A 19,700-nucleotide genomic window follows, 5' to 3' on the forward strand; every position below is an offset into this window, starting at 1 on the left:
ACTTTTTGTGTACAAAACAGTAACAATCACGCCAGGGGAGAAGACAACTAAAATAACATACAATAAAAGGAGAAACTAAAAATACATAAATCATACCAATGCATTGTAAAGCAAAAACACTGTATATGACCTAACAGCTTTCTTATTCGTATCAGGAAATGGAGGAGATGTATTGTTTTACATTAACAGAAAGTTCAATAAAGGTAGGTTTCTTATTCTGGAATTTCGATTTATGAATGTAAAACTTGGTCAAAACAAAGGGTAAGAATCTGTACCACAATATTGGCCCCCACTGACACAAGAATGGCGAGACGCCCTTTGGACACGCCCCCGTCAAACAGAACACGCCCTTGCCAAAAATCAAAAACGTTAGCCACGCCCCCTCGTGGTGTGACACGTCCCGACGCTATTCCACGTCGCCCGCCTAGCCCAGCTCCCGCCGCGCGCCCAACGGTTGAGGCAGGGGAGGCTGCGCGCGCTCGTGCAAAGGCCGGGAAAAAATGGCGGCGCCCGTCTTGCGAGTGTCCACCCCTCGCTGGGAACGGATAGTCCGGCTGCTTGTGTGCCTCTCAGGAATTCTGATATCCCTGTACGCATTCCATGTGGAGAGGGAGAAGACCCGCGACGCCAATTACCGCGCCATGTGCGACCTGAGCAGCTCCATCAGCTGTTCCAAAGTCTTCACGTCCAGGTGAGAGAGAGTGTCAAAACCTAGTGAGCTCCCTACATAGACAACATCCGCGGCTGTCAGAGGCGCGTCCGAACGCTCGAAAACAACGTTTTGACCTCTTTTGAACGCTTTAGAACATTTTAAGATCGTTCCAGAATTTAAATACGCTTGTAACTAACAGAAAGTACTGTCTAGTTAGGGGGTTCCCTACGGTTTGACACAGAGCCGGAGAGTCGCTCCGGGCCGCTGTCTGACTGAAAATGAACAAAATAAAACATCCGTTATACATTTATAGACTTTTACATGAACGCCGCTTTGTTTGGCACAAGTACAAACATAGAAATGAATGAAACCACGTAGTTTTGAAGCTGTTTTTGAACGTTGCTTTTGTCTTACGAGCAAAAACAGTGCGATAGCAGCTAATGCTAACAGTGCTAATGAGTGAATGAGCTCCATACCAGTGCGCTGTATGTCGTATACGAATACGTAAAATAATAACGCACATATGTGTTTGTTTTCTAATGTACTGGACTGGACTTTTGCTCTCGAGGTGAAATCAAAGCCACTTGTTTATTAGCATCTTCGGCTAGCTGACAGTGACAGCTCATCCCTTATGTGAGTACAACAGGCTGTTTCATACCTGTCAGATTGTTTGGTTTTCTTCTTGTTTTGTGTTTTGAGTTTACCAGCCACTTTGAATGCAGGAGTCTAATACTGTATTGATGGATGAGTCTGAGAGGTGAGCTGAAAAGGGAATTTAAGGAGTTTTGATCAGCGAGGGTTCAACTTTGTTGTAGTAACCTTTGAAATCAGTGTGGTTTATTTGAGACGTCAGTTCCTGATTTTATTACTGAAGGATCCACCCTTTACACATCATCAGATCATTAATGGAGTAATTCAGCAGTTATTTTTAGTACGCAAATTGTCCTGGTGATGTTTAGTAGGCTATATATGAATATATATGTAAACGCACACATGTATGTATTTAAATATAAATTCATATATACATGCATACACCATCTGAAAGCTGAATAAACAAGCTTTACATTGATGTATGGTTTGTTAGTATAGGACAATATGACAACTATTTGAAAATCTGGAATCTGAGGGTGCAGAATAAAAAAAAAATCTAAATATTGAGAAAATCGCCTTTAAAGTTGTCCAGATTAAGTTCTTAGCGATGCATATTACTAATCAAAAATTAAGTTTTCATATATTTACAGAAGGAAATGTACAAAATATCTTCATGAAACATCTTTATTTAACATCCCAATGATTTTTGGCATAAAATTTTTTATAATTTTGATCCAAACAATGTATTTTTGGCTATTGCTACAAATGTAATGTATGTAAATGTTTAATTGTTTTTTACTTGTATTATACGCTATATTAACTTTTGGTTATTTAAATGCATTAGTGAATATATATAGAGTAAAATACGTTACGATGTCCACTTCAAAAGAAATTAATTTACAAAAGTGATTTTATGTCTATAGAAAGCTTATTAAATGTTAGTAATGTGTCTACTATTAAGGTTTCAAATAAGTTTTTGGAGAATAAAATGTCAAAATTTGGTTTAAATAGTGTTGCATTGTCATTCAGTGTAACACAATAATTGTGTAAAAATGCAAACATTTTTATTCTGACTTGTACGTATTAAATTGTATAAAAGAATAAAGGAGCATATTAAATTTGATTGTTTTAAATGAGTAAAAATTCTTACTGACAAGTGGGCAAAACCTAGGATAGTGGCATATTTAAAAAATGTAGAACAACTAATTAGTATTTGGGGTGAAAGCAATTCGTTTTTTAAAAATGTCATAAATTGTCTTTTGTTGTAAATATGCCTGACAAGATTGTTACCCTGAATATCATTTTAGTGGGTGTCTTCTGTAAATAAGGGAAAATGTATAATATTTATTTTTTTGCTCAGAAAAACAAAAACAAAAATGCAGTTAAATTAAACAGAACTTTTAAATATTTTTTTTTGGATTATTTATTTTTGCTTACACCTTAAAAACACATACACACACACACACACACACACACACACACACACACACACACACACACACACACACACACACACACCTATAATAAATAATAATGTAAATCTACAGTTTAAAAGTCCAGTATCTGGTTTGCTTTTGTTTGTTAAAGAACTATTTTTCTCTCTTGAATCGGCAATAACAAACACTTTCACGCAGCTTGTTTTGTTAAAGTGCTTTGAGGGGAAAAAAGAGGTTGATATGGTTTTCAGGACAGTCATGTGAAGTGGAGAACATCATTTAAAGTAGGGATGCTCATATTGACCGTTTAACCGTTAACCGTCAGTAAGAATTTTAACCGATTATTACTATCAGTTAAACGGTTAAAAAAAAAATAATAATAATAATAATAAAATTATATAATATATTTATATAGTTTGCTGCATGGTGAAAGAAAAAATAATGTTTACTCGCGGGCGCGTGTAAAAGTGCGGCTGTCCAGAAATATTTCGTTGAGTAAGCACCTGCTTTACCTTCTCTTAGTTTGTGTAACTCATGTAAGTAGCCTATGCAACATGATGGCAAGTGGCGATATTGGGTTATCAGAGAGTGAATCCATGAATAAATGTATTCAAATTCTGAATGAATTATAGTCTAAAAAGTGCGCGCTCCCCTTACAATCACTGGAAAGCTGTCACTCATACATTACTGTAGTTAATCGCAATCTCACAAAGTTAATAAAAAGTAATAAAATAACCTTTACTCTGTACAATGAATCTCTTATTTACATCATGTCTACACTTTCTTTGTTTTGATGAGAGAGTTCGTGGAGGTATAGAATTCAGCAGAACTGAAACCGGCACTTTGAGTGGTGAGAGGATCGTAACATAGCCGCCTCTGATTGGCCATTGCTATAATGTAATCAACAGAAATGTCTGTGATTGGCTATTGAACGCTGTGAAAACACGTTTCTCCAGATATGACTAGTGGATGAAAAGACCCGAACCGCAAATTGAAAGGATTTTTGTTAAGTGTTTTTATCATGGATCTAAGCGTTAACAGACAGCGTCCCAGTCTATCCGTACAGCATGTCCACATGTTAAAAACTGAGGTATAGGCTGGCCTGCTATATGTTTTTATGTCCGACGAGAAGAACAAGACCGGTACAGTTCTTCAAAGCGCATAGAAGGATTCAGTGTGTTTTAGTTTTGTCATCTTAATTAGGTAGTTATTTAATTTATACATATTTAGTGTAGGCCTATTTATATTATTCCTTTTTTTATTTTATTCTGATTTTCTCTGTTCTCAGAAGCGCTGCTGATGCGTGATAATTTGAGTATATGAATGCAGTTTTTGTAGTTGCTCTGTATGCTGCTGTTTGCACGTTAAAATAAAACATTTGCTTGTATTTTTATGTATCATCACAGATACTCGTGCATTCTATTTTTATTTTAAACGAATTTATTATTCTAATTTTATCAGTTAACGGTTAATGATCGGATAACGAGCAGCGGTTGTCGGTCAGGAAAATTAACCCAAATGAGCATCCCTAATTTAAAGTAATGCTGATGGAAATCAAATCATATGCTTACTGAGATCATATAAGCATAGATCATCTGTGCTAAGGGATGATGTTTAATATTCTAATTCAAGATTATTGAGAAGGAAGGATACAGACGTATGTGTCTTGCAGATCTGGTATTAATAGAGTCTTTATCTGAATCTGTGAATGTGCCCACTCATCATGAAATAAATAGGACAGCGCCATATATCGCACTCACTTATGTTATTACCATTTAAGCGTAGATAAAAAGGCTGTGCATTTGCATGTTTGAGTCTATCAAATTGCTCCGGAAAGCTGCTGATTGCGTTGTTTTCTCACAGAGGGCCGTCTGATAAAGCGGGCGGTCTGCAGGGAAAACAACCAAACAAAACTCCAGCCGGGTGAAGGTTTTCAGGAACGTTGCATAATCAGGCTTAAGGTCTCGCTCTTAAAGGGAACCAACATTTATAAGACTTAACCGTGGAGTAGAACCGACCTCAGATAATCAGACGCTTGAGGTGATCGAGATCCTTTGCTATGGGTTTCTATCTAATTCGCTTACGAACGGTCACTCCATTGGGAAACTGCACGCTACTGATCTTTGAGTCTTGTCTGCGCTGCTGTCTAAAGGTTTGTGAATGATTTCTGAGTGTGTTTTCTGCCCTGTGGAGGAGAGAGATGTTATTTTGTGCTGTAAAACATAAGAGAGTGTTGGTATGTGTGTGTGTGTATATATACAGTAGTCAACATTCGAAGTGGATCAAAACCTTTCATCAAATTTGTCCTAAAACCAAAAAGAATACCCGTTCTTATCTTAGGACAAATTTTGATTAACTTTTTTGATCCACTTCGAATGTTGACTACTGTATATCTCATCTCATCTTGTTTGGAGTTGCCAGACAAACCAAAGATAGAGTCAAGATTCATGCCAGCATCTTGCTGCACGTATGCAGCTTGTTTGATACTGTTTCATAACTTATATTTAAGGCATAATGACATTTTAAATTAAGTATAGAAAGCTTGAAGAAATGCAGACATGCTGACAGTAAAACATAGACAAATACATGGACAAATATTATTTTGGTGCATGTATTGGTATCAGAAATTGAGTTTACTACATTAAAGAGAGCAAAAATCTGGTTCTGAAAGTAAAAGTCACATTTATTTACTTCATTTTATTAATAATGTTTGATTACAAGCAGATATACAATGAGCGCCAAGGCCATTCTATCACACTGCTGATGTTAGAACTGCAAATTAGAGTGATTTTAATGTTCAGAAATCATATTTATAATAGTTCCCCAAAGAAGAACTACATTTCCCATAATCCTGCACAATCGCTGTTACCATGGCATTTAAAATCACTTTAAAAAGCTTTAAAGACCATGCAGTCTTTAATTCTTAGCCTCTCCAGTTAGTTATGCATACTGATTATATGGTTTATATTTGTCTATTTTATATTGCATGGTTTCATATTATTACTTTGCATTTTTTAGAGCTGCAAAATGATTCAAAATAAAAGTTTGTTTACGGACTATATTTGTGTGTACTGTGTATATTTATTATGTATATATATTTGACCGTAGACCACAAAAAAAGTAAAATGTAGTATGGGTATATTTTTGTAGCAATACCAAAAAATACATTGTATGAAATACATTTTTCTTTTGTGGCAAAAATCATTAGGATATTAAATAAAGATCATGTTCAATGAAGATATTTGGTAAATTTTCAGCTGTAAATGTATCAAAAACTTTAATTCATAAGATTTTTTAATTTTATATATATATATATATATATATGTGTATATATATATATATATATATATATATATATATATATATATATAGAGATAAGGAAAAATGTTAGATTCATATTTTACATTTTTTATATATATTATATAATATATAAATTATATACAAGTGATTACATACAAATACATAAAATATATTTATACATATGTGTGTATTTATATATACCTAATATACACAATACACACCTATAGTATGTAAACAAACTTATTTTTTTTAATCAATTAATCAGGACTAATAGTTTAGCAGCTCTAAAATTGTTACAGTATTTCTATACTGTTGATTTTTATTTAGCATTTTTTTTATTGTATGGTTTAATTAAATATACGTTTGCCGGATTTGCATATTGTTTCTGATCAACATTGAGATGTTGTGATTCATATCTGAGCTGGTTGGTTTAGTTGTTGGATGCTTACAACCTAATTATTGAAATGCCAGCAGTGAATGAACAAGAAAATGTTATTGTTCTAGTTATTCTCCCACAGTCCTTTCTTCTTCTTTTTTTTTTTTTTCATGTGTTGCAAGCACCATATATGTCTCGTGAGGTGTTTCTCATAAAAGAGAAGAATTTATTGTGCATGTCAAAATAAGTTTTTGTAGCAACATCATAGAAGAACTGTTTTTGGGTTCCCTTAGTGTAACGAACATTTTAATAATCTAAAGGAACCTTTTGTGAAATGGAAAGATTCCATAGATGTTAAAGGTTCTTTATGCAACCATTGATGGCAATAAAGATACTTTATTTATTTTGTTTGTCATTCAGAAGTCAAACATGGTCATTCCATGTCAACCAGAGGTCCCCGTCTCAAATGTTTGATTATACTAATATTTTTTTCTGAAGAAAGATAGACATGTATAGCGATGAAAGCCAAAATATTAAATGTCATGGATGAATATTTACTGAGTAATGTCTTAATGCCCTTTTAGATATTGGGTCTTAACAAACTGTCCTTTTGGTATCTTTATTTTTAAGGCGCTATATGGTTCAGTTCCAGAGATTTTGGAGTTTCAATATGGCTGCAGGAAGAAGTTGTTAAATTGTACACATTTTCAGTGGTAAAAAACCAAATGTGGGTCACTTTGCAAAAATATCTTTCTTTATCTTTCTTTTAAAGTTGAAAACTGCAATCTACAATTCATACATGGCATTTTAATATTTTGGCTTTCTAATCGTTATACTACAACACAGTTTTAGTGCCACATTAAAAAATATAAAAAGAGTCAATACCACAAGAATAAAGTTGAAGTACTCCAAGAATAGTCAAAATATTTTGAGAATTAATTTGTAGCAATTACGAGATTAAAGTTATAATATTTTGAGAGTATATTAGCTTATTGTGCATGCAAATGGCCCAGATTGGGTGCAGTAGATATTCCAAAGTCTCAGCAACATTTCGACTTTAATTCTCAAAATATTTCGACTTCATTCTCGTAGTATTTCGACTTCATTCTCGTAGTATTTTGACTTTATTCTTGTGGTATTTCGACTTCATTCTCGTAGTATTTTGACTTTATTCTTGTGGTATTTCGACTTCATTCTCGTAGTATTTTGACTTTGTTCTCGTAGTATTTTGACTTTATTCTTGTGGTATTTCGACTTCATTCTCGTAGTATTTCGACTTCGTTCTCGTAGTATTTTGACTTTGTTCTCGTAGTATTTTGACTTTATTCTGGTAGTATTTCGGCTTCATTCTCGTAGTATTTCGACTTTATTCTTGTGGTATTTCGACTTCATTCTCGTAGTATTTTGACTTTATTCTTGTGGTATTTCGACTTCATTCTCGTAGTATTTTGACTTTGTTCTCGTAGTATTTTGACTTTATTCTTGTGGTATTTCGACTTCATTCTCGTAGTATTTCGACTTCGTTCTCGTAGTATTTTGACTTTGTTCTCGTAGTATTTTGACTTTATTCTGGTAGTATTTCGACTTCATTCTCGTAGTATTTCGACTATTCTCGTAGTATTTTGACTTTGTTCTCATAGTATTTCGACTTCATTCTCGTAGTATTTCGACTTCATTCTCGTAGTATTTCGACTATTCTCGTAGTATTTCGACTTTGTTCTCGTAGTATTTTGACTTTATTCTCGTAGTATTTCGACTTCATTCTCGTAGTATTTCGACTATTCTCGTAGTATTATGACTTTGTTCTCGTAGTATTTTGACTTTATTCTCGTGGTATTTTGACTTCATTCTCGTAGTATTTTGACTTTGTTCTCGTAGTATTTTGACTTTATTCTTGTGGTATTTCGACTTCATTCTCGTAGTATTTCGACTTCGTTCTCGTAGTATTTTGACTTTGTTCTCGTAGTATTTTGACTTTATTCTGGTAGTATTTCGGCTTCATTCTCGTAGTATTTCGACTTCATTCTCGTAGTATTTTGACTTTGTTCTCGTAGTATTTTGACTTTATTCTTGTGGTATTTCGACTTCATTCTCGTAGTATTTCGACTTCGTTCTCGTAGTATTTTGACTTTGTTCTCGTAGTATTTCGACTTCATTCTCGTAGTATTTCGACTATTCTCGTAGTATTTTGACTTTGTTCTCATAGTATTTCGACTTCATTCTCGTAGTATTTCGACTTCATTCTCGTAGTATTTCGACTATTCTCGTAGTATTTCGACTTTGTTCTCGTAGTATTTTGACTTTATTCTCGTGGTATTTCGACTTCATTCTCGTAGTATTTCGACTTCATTCTCGTAGTATTTCGACTTCATTCTCGTAGTATTTCAACTTCATTCTCGTAGTATTTCGACTTCATTCTCGTAGTATTTCGACTATTCTCGTAGTATTTCGACTATTCTCGTAGTATTATGACTTTGTTCTCGTAGTATTTTGACTTTATTCTTGTGGTATTTCGACTTCATTCTCGTAGTATTTCGACTTCATTCTCGTAGTATTTCGACTTCATTCTCGTAGTATTATGACTTTGTTCTCGTAGTATTTTGACTTTATTCTCGTGGTATTTCGACTTCATTCTCGTAGTATTTCGACTATTCTCGTAGTATTATGACTTTGTTCTCGTAGTATTATGACTTTGTTCTCGTAGTATTTTGACTTTATTCTCGTGGTATTTCGACTTCATTCTCGTAGTATTTCGACTTCATTCTCGTAGTATTTCGACTATTCTCGTAGTATTTCGACTATTCTCGTAGTATTTTGACTTCATTCTCGTAGTATTTCGACTATTCTCGTAGTATTTCGACTATTCTCGTAGTATTTCGACTATTCTCGTAGTATTTCGACTTCATTCTCGTAGTATTTCGACTTCATTCTCGTAGTATTTCGACTATTCTCGTAGTATTTTGACTTTGTTCTCGTAGTATTTCGACTTCATTCTCGTAGTATTTCGACTATTCTCGTAGTATTTCGACTTCATTCTCGTAGTATTTCGACTTCATTCTCGTAGTATTTCGACTATTCTCGTAGTATTTTGACTTTGTTCTCGTAGTATTTAGACTATTCTCGTAGTATTTCGACTTCATTCTCGTAGTATTTCGACTATTCTCGTAGTATTATGACTTTGTTCTCGTAGTATTTTGACTTTATTCTTGTGGTATTTCGACTTCATTCTCGTAGTATTTCGACTTCATTCTCGTAGTATTTCGACTTCATTCTCGTAGTATTTCGACTTCATTCTCGTAGTATTTCGACTTCATTCTCGTAGTATTTCGACTATTCTCGTAGTATTTCGACTATTCTCGTAGTATTATGACTTTGTTCTCGTAGTATTTTGACTTTATTCTTGTGGTATTTCGACTTCATTCTCGTAGTATTTCGACTTCATTCTCGTAGTATTTCGACTATTCTCGTAGTATTATGACTTTGTTCTCGTAGTATTTTGACTTTATTCTCGTGGTATTTCGACTTCATTCTCGTAGTATTTCGACTTCATTCTCGTAGTATTTCGACTATTCTCGTAGTATTTCGACTATTCTCGTAGTATTATGACTTTGTTCTCGTAGTATTTTGACTTTATTCTTGTGCTATTTCGACTTCATTCTCGTAGTATTTCGACTTTGTTCTCATAGTAATTTGACTTTATTCTTGTGGTATTTCGACTTCATTTTAGTATTTCGACTTTATTCTCATAGTATTTTGACTTGGTTCTCGTAGTATTTTGACCTTATTCTGGTAGTATTTCAACTTTATTTTAGTACTATTTAGTACTTTATTTTAGTACTATATTATTCTGGAAATAATTTGCCTTGTTTCTTCTAATATTTTGGCTTTATTCTCAAAATATTGCGACTTAAGTATTTTGAATTTGTTCTCGTAGTGTTTTGACTTTGTTCGCGTAGTATTTTGACCTTATTCTTGTAGTATTTCAACTTTATTTTCATAGTATTTTGACTTTATTCTGGAAATAATTTGACTTGTTTCTTCTAGTATTTTAACTTTATTCTCAAAATATTGCGATTTTATTCTGGTAATCATAGATTTTTTTTTTTTTTTTTTAATGTGGCATTAAAACACTGTCATACTATTTATGTCTGTCTTTCTTCAGAAAAAAATATTAGCAAAATCTATTTTTCTAATTTGGTTGATTTGACACCGAGTGAGTAAAAATGCGTATTATAAACAACTGATTAACTTCATGATTACATGTTCTAAAGAAAATATGAGTGCAGTTTTTTTGCTTTACTTTTGTCTGGTGCAAAATCTCATTAAAAGGAACGCTGTGTTCAATCATGTTTATTTAGACAACCTGCTGCTTTATTAATTGAACTGTAGCTAGTGAAATGAATGAACATATAATTAAGATAATATCAATACAAGAACCTGAAAATTTGATTCAATACTGTTAGAAACAGAATCATGCATTGTTGGATTATTATTTATTTAATGCACATGTTTTCTGAGCCGAAATGATTTCATTGTGAATGCTAGGACATATGGTGGAGACTGGGCATGACCTCAGGTGTTTGGCAGCATTAGATCTTTGACACATCCATTGGCAGGAAGTTATGAAACGGAAGCTGCTCTCTAGTGTTGGGTTACACACTTTTTCCTCTGCAGGGTTAGTTTAGAAAAGGTTCAGGCTTTCCAAACACTTAGAGACTGATGTAGAAATCTGATTCTAGCTCTACATAAACCATAACTGAAATCTGACAGCTGAATTATATCATTAATTTAATTCATTTAAAAGGCTGCTTCATTCAGGAATAAAGCAAGTGACTTTATGACATTGACTTTATGACATTGTTTAAAAATACATGTTCATTCATAAACGAAACACCGCTGTGTTTGAATGGAGATGTGCAGCGGCTCAGTTGTGACTTGTTTCAGACCATTTTTGACAGTGAAATAGAGCAAATTCAGGCCATAGTGTTATAGTCTGACAATGTAAGTCCTTAATAATAACTTTTTGTTTATTCAACTGTTGTATTAAATAGGGATGGGACAATACACCTACCTCCCGATTCAATACTATCACGATACTTGGGTGCCGATATGATATGTATTGGATGTATTGGCATGATATGTATTGAATGATTCTCACTAGATCTAACTGTGTTGCAAAATCAATTTGGCTTCAGAGTAAAGCTGTTTTGAGCTCGGACAAGTTTGGTTGCTTTGCGGTCCGCGCTGCGCAGCTAAAACGTAGCTCGGTTTAGTTTTACTTTCTTTTAGTTTTGTCGTTAGACGTTTCTCATATGCAAAAGAAATGGCAGTGCTCATAAGTTGAACAACGCAGTGGTCGAGCCAGTGCGACCGCTCACAAAAATTAGTCCCACCGTCAAAAAATAAAAAATGGTCGCAAAACATCTGGAGGGTTAAGAGAGCAGATGGCTCTGCATGCTTTCAGATCACTCTCGCAGTACTTTGAAATCAATATCTCATTTACAAACTCATTGATAATCATTGAAAGCTGTCACTCATCTTAGTTTATGGCGATCTCACAAAGTTCCATTATAATCAGCGCTGCTTTCTGTACTGCACATTCATTCTCTTATTTGCACTCTCTCTCTACGCTTTGTTTATGAAAGGATTTGTGAGATGTGTCCATGATACAGTCGTGGCCAAAAGTTTTTAGAATTACATAAATATTGGAAATGGGAAAAGTTGCTGCTTAAGTTTTTTTTTTAATAGCAATTTGCATATACTCCAGAATGTTATGAAGAGTGATCAGATGAATTGCACAGTCCTTCTTTGCCATGAAAATTAACTTAATCCCGAAAAAAAACTTTCCACTGCATTTCATTGCTGTCATTAAAGGACCTGCTGAGATCATTTCAGCAATCGTCTTGTTAACTCAGGTGAGAATGTTGACCAGCACAAGGCTGGAGATCATTATGTCAGGCTGATTGGGTTAGAATGGCAGACTTGACATGTTAAAAGGAGGGTGATGCTTGAAATCATTGTTCTTCCATTGTTAACCATGGTGACCTGCAAAGAAACGCGTGCGGCCATCATTGCGTTGCATAAAAATGACTTCACAGGCAAGGATATTGTGGCTACTAAGATTGCACCTAAATCAACAATTTATAGGATCATCAAGAACTTCAAGGAAAGAGGTTCAATTCTTGTTAAGAAGGCATCAGGGCGTCCAAGAAAGTCCAGCAAGAGCCAGGATGGTCTCCTAAAGAGGATTGAGCTGCGGGATCGGAGTGGCACCAGTGCAGAGCTTGCTCAGGAATGGCAGCAGGCAGGTGTGAGCGCATCTGAACACACAGTGAGGCCAAGACTTTTGGAAGATGGCCTGGTGTCAAGAAGGGCAGCAAAGAAGCCACTTCTCTCCAAAAAATCAGGGACAGATTGATCTTCTGCAAAAAGTATGGCGAATGGACTGCTGAGGACTGGGGCAAAGTCATAGTCACTTTCCGATTGTTTGGGGCATCTGGAAAAAGGCTTGTCCGGAGAAGAAAAGGTGAGCGCTACCATCAGTCCTGTGTCATGCCAACAGTAAAGCATCCTGAGACCATTCATGTGTGGGGTTGCTTCTCATCCAAGGGAGTGGGCTCACTCACAGTTTTGCCCAAAAACACAGCCATGAATAAAGAACGGTACCAAAACACCCTCCAACAGCAACTTCTTCCAACTTTCCAACAACAGTTTGGTGAAGAACAATGCATTTTCCAGCACGATGGAGCACCGTGCCATAAGGCAAAAGTGATAACTAAGTGGCTCGGGACCAAAACGTTGAAATTTTGGGTCCATGGCCTGGAAACTCCCCAGATCTTAATCCCATTGAGAACTTGTGGTCAATCCTCAAGAGGTGGGTGGACAAATAAAAACCCACTAATCCTGACAAACTCCAAGAAGTGATTATGAAAGAATGGGTTGCTATCAGTCAGGATTTGGCCCAGAAGTTGATTGAGAGCATGCCCAGTCGAATTGTAGAGGTCCTGAAAAAGAAGGGCCAACACTGCAAATACTGACTCTTTGTATAAATGTCATGTAATTGTCGATAAAAGCCTTTGAAACGTATGAAGTGCTTGTAATTATATTTCAGTACATCACAGAAACAACTGAAACAAAGATCTAAAAGCAGTTTAGCAGCAAACTTTGTGAAAACTAATATTTGTGTCATTCTCAAAACTTTTGGCCACGACTGTACACTACTCAACATTTGCAAAAACACGTAGAAACCATTGAAACTACCCTCAGTGCAAATACAAAAATGCTGATCAGGTCAGTCGCACTGGTGCTCCTAAATAATTTTTCATAGTCGCAAATGCTGAAATGTTCATACTGTAGAGCCCTGAACGTCATAAATGGTGTTGCAATGGATTAAATGTTTAGCAGATAAATTGAAATGAAAATTGTCCATTTTACTGTTTAATTCTATTTTAATACTGATCATTTGATCTAATATTTATGTGTGCTGTTTATGTTCATATGCTGGAGTTGGATGTGACTGGAAACCACCGCATCTCTTCTGTGTTATTATAACTTCAAACAATTCGGGTCAGAAATCTCCATTTGCACTGATGAAAGGAAACTGCTTTTTATAAGCTGCTGTCTTGATCATTGTATGATTTGATTCAGGCCAAATATTCTGTCATAATGTGCTTGTTTCCCTCGAGAAACCCAGAGCACTCGCACATAATATTAGTGTTTATTTTTAGTTCCAGTTTCTCATGTTGTCCAATATTTTTTATTTTTTTTTTTTTACCATTTTTCTCTGTTTGTGTTTTCATCTTTTCTGTAGATGGGGTCGAGGATTTGGACTGTTGGGAACCATTTTTGGGAACGACAGTGCAGTAAACCAGCCAAACAGTGTCTATGGAATCTTGTTTTATATCTTTCAGCTGTTACTAGGTAAGAACGGCATCAACCAACCACATTGATCTGCAGATAATGACAGTTTTACAAAGATTGACATTGACAAATGTAAACATGATTATGATTTTAGAATAATGCCTAAGCCCTAATACAGCCTCTCAATCTACATTTACTAATGAGTGAATTATTTTAAAACTGTAAGGTGATAAACTGTTTTCATTTCTGTCTCCATGCAAGTTTATTTGTAAAACACCTGATTGTTCACATCAGTTTGTGCAGTGTACCTTGTCTGGCATTCGCCAGAGATAAATATTAACACGTATCATTTCCTGAGATGGATACTGTAAGGGAGGTGTGAGCGTATTCGGTTATAGTAGGAACATTACTGTCTGTAATCTAAAGCGATCTCGTAGACCTCTGAATTATCACCCTCACTTGTTCATGTCTGTCATCGCTGACAGCTGGAATCTCTTAGCGTTTCAGTGCGATAAAGGCATAGGTCAAACATTCGCAACCTTAGTTTAACCTCATGACTCTCATATCTTCTCTGGACAGTGTTTGAGTTACTGCTGTATCAGATTCTTTTATGTTTGCCATTCCCTACATCTGAGTTATTATTGTTAAAACTATACACTTTTTTTTCTATTTAAATAAAGCTAAAGTGAAAAGTTTAAGTGAAAAACAAGCTAAATCAAAATAAGAAACATCTTGGCAATTAAACTGGAAAAAAAAAAACTAAAATGAAACTGAAATAAATATAAATGAAACCTAAAAAGAAATATAAAAAAGACAAAAACAGAAAAATTACTACAAATTAAACAATTAAAATGAAAACTGAAAATATAAAAATAAACACCAAGTCAAAATATTGTAGTAGTATATTATAAATACTAAAATAACAATAGTCTATAGAAGTAGATGTTTTCAATATTGACTAGTTGTTTTATTTTTTATAAACTAGATCAATATTTTAGGAAGCCCTGTATAATTTATGTTCTTGATCATATGGATGTTAAATGCAACCCTTTAATTTTCAGCCCAAAAGACAAAAGCTTTTGAATTGTGATGTTTATTTTCATGATAATTATGAAATAATTTTAATTCTTATTTCTGTTATGTGAATAAAATATTAAATGTTGAAGCATTTATAAATAATAGTAGTAAATGTGTTTAAGTAAATATATTACAATTTATTATTAAAATGACTTTTTTTGTGTGGTAATTTCAGTATTGCAAATTTGGGGGAAAATATGCTTAATTGTTATTAAAATGATGTCTGTTTTTGATGAAATTTTACACTGAAATAACTACAACCTGGTTTGGCACAAATCTTTAATAGTCTTAATAATTTATCACATTTATTTTAACCTATGTTTCTGTATGGCAAATAAAGTGTGTTGTTTAGGGTTTAAAGCATTTATAAATTGTATAAGCATTTGATGTATTACTTCAAATAAAGTTTTAAATAAAAAAATCATTGTAGTAGTAGTATTTTGTAAAAACAGAATTATAGAGGAAATAACTCACAATTAAAACATCCAAACACATTTCAATAATGAGAATTTGGTGGAAATTTGCTTAATTGTTATGAAAATGACAATGATCCTAATAATCTAATAATAATAATCTTTTTTTTTTTTTTTTTTTTTTCTCCATAAAATGTGACCAGGACATGTTTTTGTGAGATCCACTGAAATAACTACAACCTGATTTTACACAAAAATAAGTCCTCACAAACCAAAAGATGTGCGTGTTATGTTTGATAATAAGAGCATGAAATGTACTTTGTAAATTCTTCCTCCTCATGACACAACCAAATAAGAATTAGGCTAAATACACATTTATAGAAACTACTCAATCTCCGTAACTGGTTTGACTGGTCAACCATCCTGACCTATCCCTGCATGCATATCTGCCTCAGAATTTCCCCCTGCTTCGTTCCTCAGCGGTCATGTAGGCTTTGCTGACTCAAGTTCTTCTGCGTGTTTGGCTCTGCTGATCTGTCCTCAGGTTCATTGTGCTTCTAAAGCTGGACACAGTCAAGTCTTTCTTCACACTATTGCAGCACATTTGCATAATGCCAGCGTGCAGTTCGCTCTCAGAGCGATGGACGGCTGAACCCATGGAACCGTTTTGCACTTCCTATAATCTGTTTTACATTTTACTGTGCAGATTCTCAGCTAATTTCCTTATCCATGCTTGAATGAATGGACATGCTCTTTATTTTATTACTCCAGTGAAAGGCTCTGGTCTTTTATCAACCTATTGAGCTGCGTTCTAAGGTGGCGGTTTAAGATGGCATTGTTGCACTTCTAATGTGATATGGCCAGTAAGGTCATAAAGTCAGTCCCTGATTCTGTGTTTTCTGTTTACATTTTTCTGGCCAATTCACTGGTCAATTTTCAGATTTTCCTTTCATAAATTATCTTCCTTCATGCTAGTGGAATGCAAATGTACAAAATACACATTTAAGTGTTTATTTGAATACACTTTAACAATTTGAATTTAAATTTCAATTATAATACATCTTTTAGAGTTTTTTTCTCTACTTAAGCAGTACTTACTTGCACCAAAATTTACAGTTTTATTTCTAGCTATATTCTAAAGGTTTTCTCTGAAGGGTTTGTTCATATGTAATTCATCTGATTTTATTATTGCGTTCTTTTATCAGTTCGCGTCTAGATTTCAATTACAATACATATCTTTAAAGAGTTTTTTCTCCAATTAAGCAGCACTTACGTACACCAAAATTTGCAGATTAATTTCTAGCTATATTCTAAAGGTTTTCTCTGAAGGGTTTGTTCATATGTAATTCATCTGATTTTATTATTGCGTTCTTTTATCAGTTCACGTCTAGATTTCAATTACAATACATATCTTTAAAGAGTTTTTTCTCCAATTAAGCAGCACTTACTTACACCAAAATTTGCAGATTAATTTCTAGCTATATTCTGAAGGTTTTCTCTGAAGGGTTTGTTCATATGTAATTCATCTGATTTTATTATTGTGCTTTATCAATTTGCGTCTGTAGATTTCAACTACAATACATGCCTTCAAAGAGTTTTTTTTCTCCACTAAAGCAGCATTTACATCTAAATTTAGAATTTTATTCCTATTTATATTCTGAAGGTTTTTACTGAAGGGTTTGTTTACATGTCATTCATCTGATTTCATTATTGCACACTTTTATCAATATGCGTCTGTAGATTTCAATTACAGTACATATCTTTAAAGAGTTTTTTCTTTACTTAAGCAGCACTTATATACACCAAAATTTACAGTTTTATTTCTAGCTATATTCTGAAGGTTTTTACTGAAGGGTTTGTTTACATGTCATCTTTTTTTATTATTATTGTACTTTATCAATTTGCGTCTGTAGATTTGAATTACACTACATATCTTTAAAGAGTTTTTTCTCCACTAAATCAGCACATATATACACCAAAATTTAGTTTTATTTCTAGCTATATTCTGAAGGTTTTTACTGAAGGGTTTGTTTACATCATTCTTCTGAGTTTGTTATTGTACTTTATCAATTTGCGTCTGTAGATTTTTAAGTACAATACATATCTTTAAAGAGTTTTTTGCCACTAAAGCAGCATTTATATACACCTAAATTTACAGTTTAATTTCTAGCTCTATTCTGAAGGTTTTTAATGAATGGTTTGTTCATTTGTCATTTGTCTGAGTTTGTTATTGTACTTTATCAATTTGCGTCTATAGATTTGAATTACAATACATATCTTTAAAAAGGTTTTTCTCCACTAAAGAAGCACTTATATACACCAAAATTTACAGTTTTATTTCTAGCTATATTCTGAAGGTTTTTACTGAAGGGTTTGTTTCCATGTCATCTTTTTTTATTATTATTGTGCTTTATCAATTTGCGTCTGTAGATTTCAATTACAATACTTATCTTTAAAGACCATTTTCTCAAAATTTAGAGTTTTATTTCTATCTATATTCGGAAGGTTTTTACCAAAGGTTTTACCAAACTTTTTTTGGTGAGTTTTTGTGTATTTTCCATCAAACATGTTCTGTGTATTTATTGTCAAAAACAGTGGTAATCTTTTTTTTTTTTTAAGTAAAAATATAGCAATTTCTTTACAACAAACAAAAAAACAACAACTACTGCACACCATAAGTTCACTTTATGAATTAAAACATTTCAATATATTATTATTAGTAGTGTGGTGGTAGTATGAAAATAATAAACAATAGTTTTTAAATACACTTAATCTCAAACTATTATTACTACTACTAATAATATAAAATTAAATAATACTAAAATGTAATTTCGAGCTTAACCAAACTTGTTTGGTGTCTGTAGAGTTTTTGTGTGTATTTTACTATATATTTTTGATCAAATAAAATAGTAAAATGTTCATGAACAGTCATGGCCTTTAAAGGCTGCCGTCTGTGTAGACTGCACTAGGTATTGGAATGGATCCCTGTCAAGCCTTGAACCAACAGACACTCAAAGATGTTTTTAATTTCAGAAACCTTGGCGTATTGCTCGTTTATGTTATTTATCTCCATGACCCGAATCTCAGATCTGTCCTTGTCTGCACCGTTAAGTGTGTGGTTTGTTTGTCCCGCTCTGGCCTAATGAAATTTCATGACTATCAATAGCAAGACTGTGCCAGCGTGTGTTGAATGCCCTCTGTTCTGAAGAAACGCTCCCTTTTCTGAAGGGCTCGAGCGAGTGATGAGTAGAGGAAAGGTCAAGCCTGAGTCAAGCTCCGCCCCCTGTACAAGCCACGCCCACCTGCCATTTCTACACTGCTGCTCGTTTCATCATGTCTGAAGTGTATTCATGTATATTTAATGTAGTGAACTCTTGGCAGTTTCTTCAGTGCATTAACCGCTGTGTGTGTGTGCGCAGGTTTGACGGCCAGTGCGATGGCTGCTCTGATTCTAATGACCACCTCCATCGCGTCAGTGATGGGCTCCCTCTACCTGGGCTACATCCTGTACTTCGTCCTTAAGGACTTCTGCTTCATCTGCGTCACCACGTACGCACTGAACTTCATCCTGTTTGTGCTCAACTACAAGCGACTGGTTTACTTGAACGAGGCCTGGAAGCAGCAGCTCCAAGCCAAGCGGGACTAGACACACATAAAAACAACAACAGCAGCAACAAAAGCATAGAAGGATAACAAATCATCCAACACGTGGGGAAAATGTGACCTCTGAAAAATTTGTGACTTGCCACCAGGAGACCTTGCTTCCAAACAAATGTTCATTCTGTTGTGTGTGTGTGTGTGTAAAACGAAACAAAAAATTAAACAACGAACGAAAACATGTATCTTTAGGGGCCACAGATCACAGGTTTATTGCATTGCGTTGCAAGGAAGGATTGGAAAACAGAAACACGAATCTTTGTCCGCTTTGATTTCTCGTTGGTTTTCTTTGTTCCCCCCGAGATGAAAATGAGGTTTGCGCTTTGGTCGTGAGAGGG

General features: G+C 34.3%; 1 protein-coding gene across 1 annotated transcript; it reads left to right on the plus strand.

Annotated features, from left to right (window-relative positions):
- Nucleotides 1-424: 424 nt before the first annotated feature.
- LOC141335512 (vitamin K epoxide reductase complex subunit 1-like protein 1) lies at nt 425-19,547 on the plus strand. Its single transcript, XM_073841002.1, has 3 exons — nt 425-691; nt 14,166-14,275; nt 19,125-19,547. Exons 1-3 carry the CDS (start codon nt 501-503, stop codon nt 19,349-19,351), a joined length of 528 nt encoding a protein of 175 aa, XP_073697103.1. The 5' UTR covers nt 425-500; the 3' UTR covers nt 19,352-19,547.
- The last annotated feature ends 153 nt before the right edge of the window (nt 19,548-19,700 follow it).

Source organism: Garra rufa, chromosome 5 (genome assembly GCF_049309525.1).
Source record: "Garra rufa chromosome 5, GarRuf1.0, whole genome shotgun sequence".
Lineage (NCBI taxonomy): Eukaryota > Metazoa > Chordata > Actinopteri > Cypriniformes > Cyprinidae > Garra > Garra rufa.

What these genes read in the sequence shown, in the direction of transcription:
- LOC141335512 (XM_073841002.1), top strand. Translation starts at nt 501, where the DNA reads ATGGCGGCGCCCGTCTTGCGAGTGTCCACCCCTCGCTGGGAACGGATA. An exon ending in TCCAAAGTCTTCACGTCCAG is followed by an intron (nt 692 to 14,165) that starts GTGAGAGAGAGT and finishes TCTTTTCTGTAG; the next exon opens with ATGGGGTCGAGGATTTGGAC. An exon ending in TATCTTTCAGCTGTTACTAG is followed by an intron (nt 14,276 to 19,124) that starts GTAAGAACGGCA and finishes GTGTGTGCGCAG; the next exon opens with GTTTGACGGCCAGTGCGATG.